This window comes from Oncorhynchus keta, chromosome 34, assembly GCF_023373465.1.
Source record: "Oncorhynchus keta strain PuntledgeMale-10-30-2019 chromosome 34, Oket_V2, whole genome shotgun sequence".
NCBI classification, from domain to species: Eukaryota; Metazoa; Chordata; class Actinopteri; order Salmoniformes; family Salmonidae; genus Oncorhynchus; species Oncorhynchus keta.
The window spans coordinates 16375748-16391656 of NC_068454.1; the positions used below are offsets into that span (position 1 = coordinate 16375748).

Genomic DNA, 15909 nt, shown 5'->3' on the forward strand with positions numbered 1-15909 from the left:
GAGAGTCGGGGGGATGGGACACAGAGAGAGAGAGACGGGGGATGGGACACAGAGAGAGAGAGTCGGTGGGGATGGGACACAGAGAGAGAGAGACGGGGGATGGGACACAGAGAGAGACGGGGGGATGGGACACAGAGAGAGAGAGTCGGTGGGGATGGGACACAGAGAGAGAGAGACGGGGGATGGGACACAGAGAGAGAGAGACGGGGGGATGGGACACAGAGAGAGAGAGTCGGTGGGGATGGGACACAGAGAGAGAGAGACGGGGGATGGGACACAGAGAGAGAGAGACGGGGGGATGGGACACAGAGAGAGAGAGAGACGGGGATGGGACACAGAGAGAGAGAGTCGGTGGGGATGGGACACAGAGAGAGAGAGACGGGGGGATGGGACACAGAGAGAGAGAGATGGGGGGATGGGACACAGAGAGAGAGAGTCGGTGGGGATGGGACACAGAGAGAGAGAGAGACGGGGGGATGGGACACAGAGAGAGAGAGAGTCGGTGGGGATGGGACACAGAGAGAGAGACGGGGGATGGGACACAGAGATGGGACACAGAGAGAGAGAGACGGGGGGATGGGACACAGAGAGAGAGAGTCGGGGGGATGGGACACAGAGAGAGAGAGACGGGGGGATGGGACACAGAGAGAGAGAGACGGGGGGATGGGACACAGAGAGAGAGAGTCGGGGGAGGGACGGTGGGGATGGGACACAGAGAGAGAGAGAGACGGTGGGGATGGGACACAGAGAGAGAGAGAGACGGGGGGATGGGACACAGAGAGAGAGAGAGAGAGAGGGACGGGGGATGGGACACAGAGAGAGAGAGACGGGGGGGGGATGGGACACAGAGAGAGAGAGACGGGGGATGGGGATGGGACACAGAGAGAGAGACGGAGGGATGGGACACAGAGAGAGACGGGGGGATGGGACACAAAGAGAGAGAGAGACGGGGGATGGGACACAAAGAGAGAGAGAGACGGGGGGGATGGGACACAGAGAGAGAGAGGCGGGGGGATGGGACACAGAGAGAGAGAGACGGGGGGGATGGGACACAGAGAGAGAGAGAGACGGGGGATGGGACACAGAGAGAGAGAGATGGGACGGGGGGGGGATGGGACACAGAGAGAGAGAGACGGGGGATGGGACACAGAGAGAGAGAGAGACGGGGGGATGGGACACAGAGAGAGAGAGACGGGGGGATGGGACACAGAGAGAGAGAGACGGGGGATGGGACACAGAGAGAGAGAGAGGGACACAGAGAGAGTCGGGGGATGGGACACAGAGAGAGAGACGGGGGATGGGACACAGAGAGTCGGTGGGGATGGGACACAGAGAGAGAGGGGGGGATGGGACACAGAGAGAGAGAGAGACGGGGGGATGGGACACAGAGAGAGAGAGACGGGGATGGGACACAGAGAGAGAGAGTCGGGGGGGATGGGACACAGAGAGAGAGAGACGGGGGGGATAAGAGAGAGACGGGGGATGGGACACAGAGAGAGAGAGACGGGGGGATGGGACACAGAGAGAGAGAGACGGGGGGATGGGACACAGAGAGAGAGAGACGGGGGGATGGGACACAGAGAGAGAGAGATGGGGGATGGGACACAGAGAGAGAGAGACGGGGGGATGGGACACAGAGAGAGAGAGACGGGGGGATGGGACACAGAGAGAGAGAGATGGGGGATGGGACACAGAGAGAGAGAGTCGGGGGGATGGGACACAGAGTGAGAGAGACGGGGGGATGGGACACAGAGAGAGAGAGACGGGGGATGGGACACAGAGAGAGAGAGACGGGGGGATGGGACACAGAGAGAGACGGGGGGATGGGACACAGAGAGAGAGAGGGGATGGGACAGAGAGAGAGGGGGGATGGGACACAGAGAGAGAGAGAGACGGGGGGATGGGACAGAGAGAGAGAGAGACGGGGGATGGGACACAGAGAGAGAGAGTCGGTGGGGATGGGACACAGAGAGAGACGGGGGATGGGACACAGAGAGAGACGGGGGGATGGGACACAGAGAGAGAGACGGGGGATGGGACACAGAGAGAGAGAGACGGTGGGGATGGGACACAGAGACGGGGGGTGGGACACAGAGAGAGAGACGGGGGATGGGACACAGAGAGAGAGAGAAGGGGGATGGGACACAGAGACGGGGGGGATGGGACAAAGAGAGAGAGAGACGGGACACAGAGACAGGGGGGATGGGACACAGAGACAGGGGGGATGGGACACAGAGACAGGGGGGGATGGGACACAGAGACAGGGGGACAGAGACAGGGGGATGAGGGACAGAGACAGGCGGGTGAGGGACAGAGACAGGGGGACAGAGACAGGGGGATGAGGGACAGAGACAGGGGGATGAGGACAGAGACAGGGGGTGAGGGACAGAGACAGGGGGATGGGACAGAGACAGGTGGGATGGGATAAAGAGAGAGAGAGACAGGACACAGAGACAGGGGATGGGACAAAGAGAGAGAGAGACGGGACACAGAGACAGGGGGTGAGGGACAGAGACAGGGGTTGAGGGACAGAGACAGGAGGGTGAGGGACAGGACAGAGACAGGGGGTGAGGGACAGAGACAGGGGGTGAGGGACAGAGACAGGGGGTGAGGGACAGAGACAGGGGGTGAGGGACAGAGACAGGGGGGGTGAGGGACAGAGACAGGGGGTGAGGGACAGAGACAGGGGGTGAGGGACAGGGACAGGGGGTGAGGGACAGAGACAGGGGGATCAGGGACAGAGACAGGGGGGTGAGGGACAGAGACAGGGGGTGAGGGACAGAGACAGGGGGGTGAGGGACAGAGACAGGGGGACAGAGACAGGGGGATGAGGGACAGAGACAGGGGGTGAGGGACAGAGACAGGGGGTGAGGGACAGAGACAGGGGGTGAGGGACAGAGACAGGGGGTGAGGGACAGAGACAGGGGGACAGAGGGACAGAGACAGGGGATGAGGGACAGAGACAGGGGGATGAGGGACAGAGACAGGGGGACAGAGACAGGGGTGAGGGGGACAGAGACAGGGGGTGAGGGACAGAGACAGGGGGTGAGGGACAGAGACAGGGGGTGAGGGACAGAGACAGGGGGTGAGGGACAGAGACAGGGGGATGAGGGACAGAGACAGGGGGTGAGGGACAGAGACAGGGGGTGAGGGACAGAGACATGGGGAAAGAGAGATGAGGGACAGAGACAGGGGGACAGAGATGAGGGACAGAGACAGGGGACAGAGAGATGAGGGACACAGACAGGGGGTGAGGGACAGAGACAGGGGGTGAGGGACAGAGACAGGGGGTGAGGGACAGAGACAGGGGGTGGGGGGAGACAGAGACAGGGGGTGAGGGACAGAGACAGGGGGATGAGGGACAGAGACAGGGGGGACAGAGACAGGGGGTGAGGACAGAGACAGGGGGTGAGGGACAGAGACATGGGGGTGAGGGACAGAGACAGGGGGGGGTGAGGGACAGAGACAGGGGGGGAGGGACAGAGACAGGGGGTGAGGGACAGAGACAGGGGGTGAGGGACAGAGACAGGGGATGAGGGACAGAGACAGGGGGTGAGGGACAGAGACAGGGGGTGAGGGACAGAGACATGGGGACAGAGACAGGGGGGACAGAGAGATGAGGGACAGAGACAGGGGGACAGAGAGATGAGGGACACAGACAGGGGGTGATGGACAGAGACAGGGGGTGATGGACAGAGACAGGGGGTGAGGGACAGAGACAGGGGGTGAGGGACAGAGACAGGGGTGAGGGACAGAGACGGGGGGTGAGGGACAGAGACAGAGACACAAAAAGTGTGTGCTTCATCTACCATAATAGCATCGCTATCCCAAAGAAAGGTAACATAGAACAACGTTTTAAACCACACAAAACCCAGGAAAGAGATTTTCCAGCAAAGACTGACTTACAAAGAAGAAAGGAACAAGAACAAAACAACCAACTGGCAGCGCAGCAGTCAACTTTCACAAGGCCTGTGACCAAAGGGCAGCGCAGCAGTCAACTTTCATAAGGCCTGTGACCAAAGGGCAGCGCAGCAGTCAACTTTCACAAGGCCTGTGACCAACTGGCAGCGCAGCAGTCAACTTTCACAAGGCCTGTGACCAACTGGCAGCGCAGCAGTCAACTTTCACAAGGCCTGTGACCAACTGGCAGCGCAGCAGTCAACTTTCACAAGGCCTGTGACCAAAGGGCAGCGCAGCAGTCAACTTTCACAAGGCCTGTGACCAACTGGCAGCGCAGCAGTCAACTTTCACAAGGCCTGTGACCAACTGGCAGCGCAGCAGTCAACTTTCACAAGGCCTGTGACCAACTGGCAGCGCAGCAGTCAACTTTCACAAGGCCTGTGACCAAAGGGAGGCGCAGCAGTCAACTTTCACAAGGCCTGTGACCAACTGGCAGCGCAGCAGTCAACTTTCACAAGGCCTGTGACCAAAGGGCAGCGCAGCAGTCAACTTTCACAAGGCCTGTGACCAAAGGGAGGCGGCAACCATAGCCTCTTGTCGTGTGAGTAGTGCCCTCAGACCAGTGTTATTGCGAAGCATAAAAAGTTGTTGAAAGATGGGGAGATGATCAAGGAAGCATTTATTGAGGCTGCAGACTCACTGTTTGGGGATTTTATGAATAAGGCTGAAATTATGGCTGCCATCAATTACATTCAGACAAGAAGATGTGAGGGAATAGCAGAGAACCTTGAGGATCAACTGAAGAAGGATACTGACAACTGCGAGTGTTATTCCCTCCAGTTTGACCAATCCACAGATAATGGTAGAAAGCCGCAACTCGGCAGTGAAGAGCACTTTTTGCCAGTCCTGTCTGGTCCAGTGACGGAGTGTTTGTGCCCATAGGCGACGTTGTTGCCAGAGATGTCTGGTGAGGACCTTCCTTACAACAGGCCTACAAGACCTCAGTCCAGCCTCTCTCAGCCTATTGCGGACAGTCTGAGCACTGATGGAGCGTTCCTGGTGTAACTCGGGTAGTTGTTGTTGCCATCCTGTACCTGTCCCGCAGGGGATGTTCAGATGTACCGATCCTGTGCAAGTGTTGTTACACGTGGTCTGCCACTGCGAGGACGATCAGCGGTCCGTCCTGTCTCCCTGTAGCGCTGTCTTAGGCGTCTCACAGTATGGACATTGCAATTTATTCCACAGGATTTTTACAAATTATCTGTGAAAGACAGGGTCCTGAAAAAGGGAAGTTTCTTTTTTTGCTGAGTTTATTTGACAACATGAGTACAAATGAGGAACTACTCGCCATTTTGCCACTGAAAGGACATACAAGGGAGTTAGACATCTTTCAAGCTTTTATGGAGTTTGCTATCAAATTCCAACTGCCCTTTTGTAAGCTTGTTTCCATTACTACCAATGGGCCACCTGCTATAGTAGGCCGCATCAGTGGGTTTGTTGCATTGTGCAAACATGATGATTCTTTCCCGGACTTTCTTAGTTATCACTGCATAATTCATCAGTAAGCTTTGTGCGGGAAGATGTTAAACATGAAAGAGGTGATGGATGTTACCATGAAGATTGTGTGTTCTATTCGAGCAAGAAGCCTACAGCAGAGGCTATTTCACGCTCACTTAGAAGAGACTGAAGAGGAGCACACAGACCTGCTGCTGCACACGGATGTGCGGTGGCTGAGCCAAGGTACATTTTTAGGTTGATTCAGTGAGTTGTTGCCTGAAATCAAGGAGTTTCTCAAGGTCCCCAAACATGCAGAATATGCACAGCTCGAGGACACACAGTGGCTCCTGGATTGAGCTTTTCTCACTGACATAACTTACATGTTTAATGAATTAAAATGTAGAGCTGCAAGGGAAAGGCAAACATGTAATGGACATGATCAGCTCTGTGAACACTTTTAAATGCAAACTACAAGTGGTCACGAGAAAGCTGCAACGTAAAGACCTGCATTCAGAACCTGAACGTCAGGGCAAGGATACAGCACAGCCTGACAGTGGACGCTACGTGGAGCAAGTCCAGAGCACCTCATCTGAGTACGACAGTCATTTCACTGACTGCATCACTTGAGCCTATTGCCACTTATAAGTGCTTTCCGTTTGGCACAGACATAAATGTGGAAGTCATTGCCTCCAAAATGGGATCACTTTTTCAGTTGGACACAACTATATGAGAAACTGAAAATGTCACCCTTCAAAATGACATTCAGCTGAAATCCAGGGCAACCACTGAGATGAAGGAAGAGTTCTGGGAGCTACTGCAGAGGAGAAGTATCCCAACATAACAAGATGTGCTCTCAACTGATCAGCCCTTTTTTGGGTCAACCTACCTCTGTGAGTCTGCATTTTCTCACATGAAGATAATAAAGTCCAAGTACAGATCTACTATGAATGATGACCACCTTGTGTCCTGCATGAGACTGGCAACACGCTGCAGCCCTAACTATAAAAAACTACTTGCCTCAACCCAATGCCAAAAGTCACACAAAGGCAGGAAATGAAATTGGTTGCACTTGTGTGGAAACTGTGTTATTGGTCCACATTATATTTGGGTATCAAATAGGATTCATAGCAGCAGGTCAATACTCAGTGGTGTGCTGCGTTTCATAGATGTTGTTGGTTGGTTTAGATTTAGAGACTGGTAGATCTCATCAGACTGGCAAATGAAAAAGTAGATCTGACGTCAAAGAAGGTAGGGCACACCTGGTGTACAGTGTGTACTGAGTGTAATATGTGCATTATGCATGGTGAGAGGGTGTATCGATCACAGCAGGTTGATTGCACCTTAATTGGGGAGGACAGGCTCGCGGTAATGACTGGAGCAGAACAAGTGGAATTGTATCAAATACATCAAATTGATTCCATTCGCTCCATTCCAGCTGTTACTAAGAGCCGTCCTCCCCTCAGCAGCCTCCACTGGTGTACAGTGCATTGGGAAAGTATTCCGACTTGTTGACTTTTTCCAAATTGTATTACGTTACAGCCTTATTCTAAAATGGATTAAATATTTTTCTTTCTTCTCATCAATCTACACGTAATACCCCATAATGACAAAGCGAAAACAGTTATTTTAAATGTATTAAAAATAAGAAACTGAAATACCTTATTTACATAAGTATTCAGACCCTTTAATATGAGACTCGAAATTGTGCTCAGGTGCATCCTGTTTCCATTGATCTTTCTTGAAATGTTTCTACAACTTCATTGGAGTCCACCTGTGGTAAATTCAATTGATTGGACATGATTTGGAAAGGCACACAGCTGTCTATATAAGTTGACAGGGCATGTCAGAGCAAAAACCAAGCCATGAGGTCGAAGGAATTGTCCGTAGAGCTCCGAGACAGGATTGTGAAGGGGCACAGATCTGGGGAAGGGTACCAAAAACTTGAAGGTCTCCAAGAACACAGTGACCTCCATCCTTCTTAAATGGAAGAAGAAAATCAAATCAAATGTATTTATAAAGCCCTTCGTACATCAGCTGATATCTCAAAGTGCTGTACAGAAACCCAGCCTAAAACCCCAAACAGCAAGCAATGCAGGTGTAGAAGCACGAGTCAAGAGTCTTCCTATAATTGGCTGGCCGCCCGGCCAAACTGAACAATCAGGGGAGAAGGGCCTTGGTCAGAGAGGTGACCAAGAACCCAATGGGCACTCTGACAGAGCTCCAGAGTTCCTCTGTGGAGATGGGAGAACCTTCCAGAAGGAGAAACATCTCTGCAGCCCTCCACAAATCAGGTCTTTATGGTAGAGTGGCCTGGCAGAAGCCACTCCTCAGTAAAATGCACATGACAACCAGCTTGGAGTTTTCCGAAAGGCACCTAAAGGACTCTGACTATGAGAAACAAGATTCTCTGGTTTGATGAAACCAAGATTGAACTCATTGGCCTGAATACTGAGGTGGTTATTTCTATATTATCAAATGAGGAGAGACAACCTTATCACACAAGTCAGAGTTATACTTAAACTAAATATTTAATCACTTATTAATAAGTGAATGATGTGAGTGCTCTGCAATAACGAGGCTGGTCAACCCAACACTCTTGACTGTTTGTGTGAAAGCCCTGACACACAGAATACAAAGATATTTTATAGCACAACACACACACACACACACACACACACACACACACACACACCTCTTAGTCTACATGACAAACAACAGATATGAGAAAGGAGTATCCCCCAGCCAGAAAGCATTTGCCGTGAAGACTGTTCTTATTGTACAGAAACCAGAGTTTGGCCCGAGACAAGGTTCCTCTCATCATTATCCATACCTGAGCCATCTCTCTCTGGTACCTTACATTACATAAACACCAACTCATTCTATGGAATGCATGCTGTAGGTTTTATCACCAAACCATTCAGAAATCAATTGTCAGCATTGAGCCTCAAAGGTCACACAGTTCACACACTCAGTTCACACAGACACAGATAAGCGAGTACTAATGGAACCCTGTTCTATTGCATAAATGGTAGTATTATAACATCATCTTGTAATTTCTCCACCATAATGCTAAGCGCCACGTCTGAAAGAACCCTTGCACCATCCCTACAGTGAGGCATCGTGGTGGCAGCATCATGCCGTGGGGATGTTTTTCCAGCATCAGGGACTGGAAGACTAGTCAGGATCAAGGGAAAGATGAACGGCGCAAAGTACAGAGAGATTCTTAATGAAAACTTTCTCCAGAGCGCTCCGGACCTCAGACTGGGGTGAAGGTTCACCTTCCAACAGGACAACGACCCTAAGCACACAGCCAAAACAATGGAAGAGTGGCTTCGGGACAAGTCTCTGAATGTCCTTGAGTGGCCCAGGCAGAGCACAGACTTGAACCTGATCAAACATCTCTGGAGAGACTTGAAAATAGCTGTGCAGTGACACTTCCCATCCAAGAGGATCTGCAGAGAAGAATGGGAGAAAAACTCCCCAAATACAGGTGTGCCAAGCTTGTTGCGTCATACCCAAGAAGACCCAAGGCTGCCAAAGATGCTTTAACAATTTACTGAGTAAAGGGTCTGAATACTTATGTAAATCTGATTTTTTTTTTATACATTTGCAAAAATTTCCAAAAACCCGTTTTTGCTTTGTCCTTATGTGGTATTGTGTGTAGATTGATGAGGGGGAAAAAACTATTCAATCCATTTTAGAATAAGGCTGTAATGTAACAAAATGTGGAAGAAGTCAAGGGGTCTGAACACTCCCGAATGCACTGTGTATATGTACCCTGGGTGGGTTGGCCTGCAGGGAGCCGAGGTAGTTCTCCAGGGCCATGTGGCGGCGGCTGTTGAGCAGGGCCTCCACCCGGGCCATGTGAGTCTCCACCAGCTGCTGCCTCTCTCCTGCTGCCTCCTGCTCCAGGGCCTCCACCTTCTCCTGGAAGTGCTGCATACAAAAAAATTAACACACACTAGAATGCACTCACACACATGCACGCACGCACGCACGCACACACACATGCACACACGCACGCACGCACACACACACACATGCACACACACATGCACACACGCACGCACACACGCACGCACACACACACATGCACACACACATGCACACACGCACGCACACACACATGCACACACACATGCACACACACATGCACGCACGCACGCACGCACACACACATGCACACACACATGCACACACGCACGCACAAGGTAGTGTACCTGGATGACTGCCTTCTTGTCAGCGCGAGGGAGACTCTTGGCTTGTCTCTCTGCTTCCTCCCACTCTCTCATCACCTGGCGAGACACGTCAGTCACACATCAGAGGTTTGTGGGTAGTGTAGTGAACTCCCTTATTGTCCATAGTTCACATCAGAGAAGGGACCCCTCTCCCCAATAAGTTCTCCCTCTTTCACAAACACACAGGCTAATTTTCTCTCTCACTCTCATACACACAGACCTGAGACATCCTCTCGCGGTGCTTGGCCTCCAGACTCTCCTTGGCCTGCTGGAAGTTGGCGTGTTCGCTGTCGTCTCCGGGAGACTCCAGGTAACGGTCCACCGCGCCAGGGGGGGAGGGGGCCGTGGTGGGCACTGGGAGAGGAGGAAGGGGATTTCCACAAAAGGGTCCAAAGGTAACGGTTTGATCACTCAAAGGTTAAAACAGCGGCAAATCCTCCTCCCACATTTCTACCTTATTGTCACTGTAATCTGAAACTATACTAAGAGTAGGTCTGAACACACAGACAGACCTGGCAGTCAGGTAGAGAGAGACAGGTCAACCACACAGACAGACCTGGCAGTCAGGTAGAGAGAGACAGGTCAACCACACAGACAGACCTGGCAGTCAGGTAGAGAGAGACAGGTCAACCACACAGACAGACCTGGCAGTCAGGTAGAGAGAGACAGGTCAACCACACAGACAGACCTGGCAGTCAGGTAGAGAGAGACAGGTCAACCACACAGACAGACCTGGCAGTCAGGTAGAGAGACAGGTCAACCACACAGACAGACAGGTAGACCTGGCAGTCAGGTGTAGAGAGACAGGTCAACCACACAGACAGACAGGTAGACCTGGCAGTCAGGTGTAGAGAGACAGGTCAACCACAAAGACAGACCTGGCAGTCAGGTAGAGAGACAGGTTAACCACACAGACAGACCTGGCAGTCAGGTAGAGAGACAGGTCAACCACACAGACAGACCTGGCAGTCAGGTGTAGAGAGACAGGTCAACCACACAGACAGACCTGGCAGTCAGGTGTAGAGAGACAGGTCAACCACACAGACAGACCTGGCAGTCAGGTGTAGAGAGACAGGTCAACCACACAGACAGACCTGGCAGTCAGGTGTAGAGAGACAGGTCAACCACACAGACAGACCTGGCAGTCAGGTAGAGAGACAGGTCAACCACACAGACAGACCTGGCAGTCAGGTAGAGAGAGACAGGTCAACCACACAGACAGACCTGGCAGTCAGGTAGAGAGACAGGTCAAACACACAGACAGACCTGGCAGTCAGGTAGAGAGACAGGTCAACCACACAGACAGACCTGGCAGTCAGGTAGAGAGACAGGTCAACCACACAGACAGACCTGGCAGTCAGGTAGAGAGACAGGTCAACCACACAGACAGACCTGGCAGTCAGGTGTAGAGAGACAGGTCAACCACACAGACAGACCTGGCAGTCAGGTGTAGAGAGACAGGTCAACCACACAGACAGACCTGGCAGTCAGGTGTAGAGAGACAGGTCAACCACACAGACAGACCTGGCAGTCAGGTAGAGAGACAGGTCAACCACACAGACAGACCTGGCAGTCAGGTAGAGAGAGACAGGTCAACCACACAGACAGACCTGGCAGTCAGGTAGAGAGACAGGTCAAACACAGACAGACCTGGCAGTCAGGTAGAGAGACAGGTCAACCACACAGACAGACCTGGCAGTCAGGTAGAGAGACAGGTCAACCACACAGACAGACCTGGCAGTCAGGTAGAGAGACAGGTCAACCACACAGACAGACCTGGCAGTCAGGTGTAGAGAGACAGGTCAACCACACAGACAGACCTGGCAGTCAGGTGTAGAGAGACAGGTCAACCACACAGACAGACCTGGCAGTCAGGTGTAGAGAGACAGGTCAACCACACAGACAGACCTGGCAGTCAGGTAGAGAGAGAGGTCAACCACACAGACAGACCTGGCAGTCAGGTGTAGAGAGACAGGTCAACCACACAGACAGACAGGTAGACCTGGCAGTCAGGTGTAGAGAGACAGGTCAACCACACAGACAGACAGGTAGACCTGGCAGTCAGGTGTAGAGAGACAGGTCAACCACACAGACAGACAGGTAGACCTGGCAGTCAGGTGTAGAGAGACAGGTCAACCACACAGACAGACAGGTAGACCTGGCAGTCAGGTAGAGAGAGACAGGTCAACCACACAGACAGACAGGTAGACCTGGCAGTCAGGTAGAGAGAGACAGGTCAACCACACAGACAGACAGGTAGACCTGGCAGTCAGGTGAACCACACAGACAGACAGGTAGACCTGGCAGACAGGTGAACCACACAGACAGAAAGACAGACAGGTGAACCAGACAGAAAGACAGACAGGTAGATAGACAGGTCAACCACACAGAGAGAAAAACAGACAGGTAGAGACAGGTCAACCACACACACAGACAGGTAGAGAGACAGGTCAACCACACAGAGAGAGGTAGGTAGAGAGACAGGTCGGCAACACAGAAAGACAGGTCAGCCACATAGACAGACAGATCAACCACACAGACCGAAAGACAGACCGGTAGAGAGACAGGTCAACCACGCAGACAGGTAGAGAGACAGGTCAATCACACAGACAGAAAGAGACAGGTCAACCACACAAAGACAGGTAGACCTGGCAGACAGGTGGAGAGACAGGTCAACCACACAGACAGACAGGTAGAGAGACAGGTCAACAACACAAAGACAAGTAAACCTGGAAGACAGGTGGAGAGACAGGTCAACCGCACAGACAGACAAACAGGTAGAGAAACAGGTGAACCACACAGACAGACAGGTGATATACCAGTCTGCCTTGACATTTTTTTGTGTGTGGGTACGATGCATGTACGAGATAAGGGAGACTGGAAATTCTGCCTAGTCAGGATCAGGGTAGGCGTGCTTAACTGCGCGGAAAGTGCCGGAAAAGAGTGGAACAGCCAGGCTGGGGCTGGGAAACAGGCAGAGACTCAACCAACTGACATACGCACGAACACACACACACACACACACACACACACACACACTGCTGCTGTTAGGTTAAACCGGTTAGAACATCAAGTCATTAACCCACTGCCAGGTCAGGCCACCATAAATCACCAGACAAACACTGTCGCACACACACACAATGTTATGGAGTTGGTTAGTGAGTGATGGAGTGAGTCAGAGAATCGTTGCAAAAGCAGAAGAGTGAAGGGGTGAGTGAGTTGGCTATTTTCCACCAGTGACATTCTCTGCTAATGTCGGCGCAGATACTTTCTAATATCTCGTCCGTTTCTTGATTTGGTCATTATACATAGGTTTTTTTTATTTTTTTATATCAGAATGACCTAATTGAAAGGTCAACCTCTGTCTGTACCAAGCCACCTGTTCACCCAATAGAGCAGACTATTTTGTTCGGAACACTCTGCACTTCCCTAAAACCTGAGATGGATCCAGACCCTCAAGGTTTGTTGCAGTAAAACAGTCTTAGCTATCCAGAGTAATGGTTCATCTGTAATAACTACTATTGGAGGGAAATGAAAGATCAACTCATTTCGTAAAAGGCTGTGCATGTTATTGACCTTCCACCACCTTCTAAGCGTGGCAGAAAATCTCTAATGAAATTCAATGAAAACTTAGGTCATTGACAAATATGATGCAAAATTTACACTGAACAAAAATATCAAAACAACATATAAAGTGTTGGTCCCATGTTTCATTAACTGAAATAAAAGGTCCCATAAATGTTCCATACGCACAAAAGGCTTATTTCGCTCACATTTTGTGCACAAATGTGTTTACATCCCTGCTAGTGAGCATTTCTCCTTTGCCAAGATAATCCATCCACCCGACAGGTGTTTTATATCAAGAAGCTGATTAAACAGCATGATCATTATGCAGGTGCACCTTGCGCTGGGGACAAATACCACTCAAATGTGCAGTTTTGTCACACAACACAATGCCACAGACGTGTTTTGAGGGAGAGGCCATTGAAGAGGAATGGGACAACAGTCTGATAAACTCTATTCAAATAATATGTGCCGCTCTGCATGAGGCAAATGATGGTCACACCAGATACTGACTGCTTTTCTGATTCACGCATCTACATTTAGTTTTTTAAGTATCTGTGACCAATAGAATGGATATCTGTATTCCCAGTCATGTGAAATCGATAGATTAAAGCCTAATGAATTCATGTCAATTGACTGATTTCCTTATGAACCGTAACTCAGTAAAATCTTTGAAATGGTTGCATGTTGTTTTTATATTTTTGTTCAGTATAGAACTGAAACATCTTCCCCTTTCAGAGTAGGTAGTACATCACTTGTGCTTCAAGTGTCTAAGAGCCATCAGACAGACAGGTAGACTGTGTTAGACAGACAGACAGCTCAGAGGCAGACAGCTCAGAAGCAGGTGTTATAGTCCCCAAGGCAAGGGGCCTAGAGGTCCATATCGGGGGTCCAGTCCAGGGACTTACACACACTGGTGCTGCAGACAGACAGGCAGTACTCCTCTGAGTCAAAGTTATTCCGGTTGCCCCCACACCCTCCAAAGAGGAAGGGGGCACAGGTGCCCTTCTCTGGCACGAAGTACCAACGCTCCAGAATTGCATGGCACGGGCCCGACTCAGCACGGGCCCAACACACCTCTGAGAAAGACACACACTCTTAAAACACACACTCACACAGAGCAATCACACACACTGGGTGTGTTTACACGGTATGTTCAAACATACACACATCTTCTCCACCTTTGAAACCTCTCCACAAATCCTTGGAGAAAAATAAACAAACAAGTAATCATCTCTTTCAATCCATGGCTTGTTCATACCTCTGACGACTTCCTCAACCGACTCAGTGGTGGTCGTGGTGGTGGTTGTCATGGCGATGTTGGAGGTGCCTTCACCACTGTCCCGTTCATCGGTCACGTCATCCTCATCGTCATCATCATCATCCTCAAGACCATCTCCGTCCTCGTCTCTGTCAAAGGCATCCTCTTCGTCATCCTCCTCAGTGGTGACAGCCCCCTGATCCGCCTGGCGAGGCATGCTGTAGGGAGAGAGGGTGGAACGTGAGTCTATCTGGTTGTGCAGGTTATCTGTCAAAAGGATTTAACCACTGGTTTAGGAACTTGAGTAAGTATTTAAGATGATGTGTGTGTGTGCTTAAATGTCTGGATGTTTGTGTCTGCCTGTATGCATCTGTGCTTGCTCCTTTATGTGTGCACGCATTGAGTGTATGCATTGTGTTTGTGCGTGCGTACTTGTTATCGGTATATTCAGTCTCGTCTCCACCCCACCACACATCAGACTCAGTCAGCTCCACACTGTCTGACTCGCGCTGTGTCTCCGCTGGGCAACACACAAACTCCACCCCTCGGAAACGGTCAATGCCGCATGGCAACAGCATCCCGTAGTCATGGAGATTCATGGTGCGGTCTCCGCAGGACTGATAATAATAGTAATTAGAAAACATCTCATTTGCCTATCACTTTTTAAGACACAGATCTTTACATATCACTAGTGTCAAGATGGTTTCCTGGTCAGATACATGCTCAGGATAAAACTATGCGAGAGACTAAAGGTGATACAAATCAATCATTGGTAGAATTCTAGCTTATAGAATCAGTCAAAAAGAATAGGATGAGGTGAGGAGCAAAGAGCAGTCATGCATGCATGGGAGGATAGACCGAGATAAAGGGCTGAGTCATCGCAGCCCAGCACACACTCCCTCAGAATATGAGAGAGAGAGGAGAGAATACTGATAGGGTGAATCATCCAGAGGTATGGGGGTCAATGGGAGTCAAAGGGGAAGAGGCCCTCAGGGAATCTGTGCTGACTACACAGGATTCCTTGAACACACCCCTTATCACCAGTGCAAGTGAAGAAATTACGCACTAGGAAAAAAGAAGAGAAGAAAGGAGGGGGGGTGAAATGAGGAGAACTTTAGTTGCATATAACTAGGTTCCTCCACTGTATTCACATCCTACCATACCTTTATCTGTACATTATACCTTGAAGCTATTTTATCGCTCCCAGAAACCTCCTTTTACTCTCTGCTCCAGACGTTCTAGACGACCAATTCTCATAGCTTTTAGCCGTACCCTTATCCTACTCCCCCTCTGTTGATGTAGAGGTGAATCCAGGCCCTGCAGTGCCTACCTCCACTCCTATTCCCCAGGCGCTTTCTTTTGATGAATTCTATAACTGTAAAAGCCTTGGTTTCATGCATGTTAACATTAGAAGCCTCATCCCTAAGTTTATTTTATTCACTGCTTTAG

The 15909-nt window shown here is 50.8% G+C and overlaps 1 protein-coding gene and 1 long non-coding RNA gene across 4 annotated transcripts in view; both read right to left on the reverse strand.

Annotated features, from left to right (window-relative positions):
• LOC118366612 (amyloid-beta A4 protein-like) overlaps positions 1–15909 on the reverse strand; it is a 66847-nt gene that overhangs the window by 7406 nt on the left and 43532 nt on the right. For 2 of the 3 annotated variants that reach the window (XM_052493285.1, XM_052493284.1), the window contains exons 5-10: positions 14893–15077; positions 14461–14678; positions 14108–14278; positions 9856–9989; positions 9618–9692; positions 9175–9333 (exon numbers count right to left, since the gene is read on the reverse strand). In XM_052493285.1, the coding sequence (XP_052349245.1) occupies positions 9175–9333; positions 9618–9692; positions 9856–9989; positions 14108–14278; positions 14461–14678; positions 14893–15077 (942 nt within the window). The remainder of the gene's footprint in view (positions 1–9174; positions 9334–9617; positions 9693–9855; positions 9990–14107; positions 14279–14460; positions 14679–14892; positions 15078–15909) is intronic. The other variant, XM_052493286.1, reaches the window with a different exon arrangement.
• LOC127915030 (uncharacterized) lies at positions 10601–11334 on the reverse strand. The gene is made up of 3 exons (XR_008089889.1): positions 11286–11334; positions 10902–11115; positions 10601–10729 (listed from the first exon to the last, which is right to left on the reverse strand). It is a non-coding gene; the product is annotated as an uncharacterized LOC127915030 (long non-coding RNA).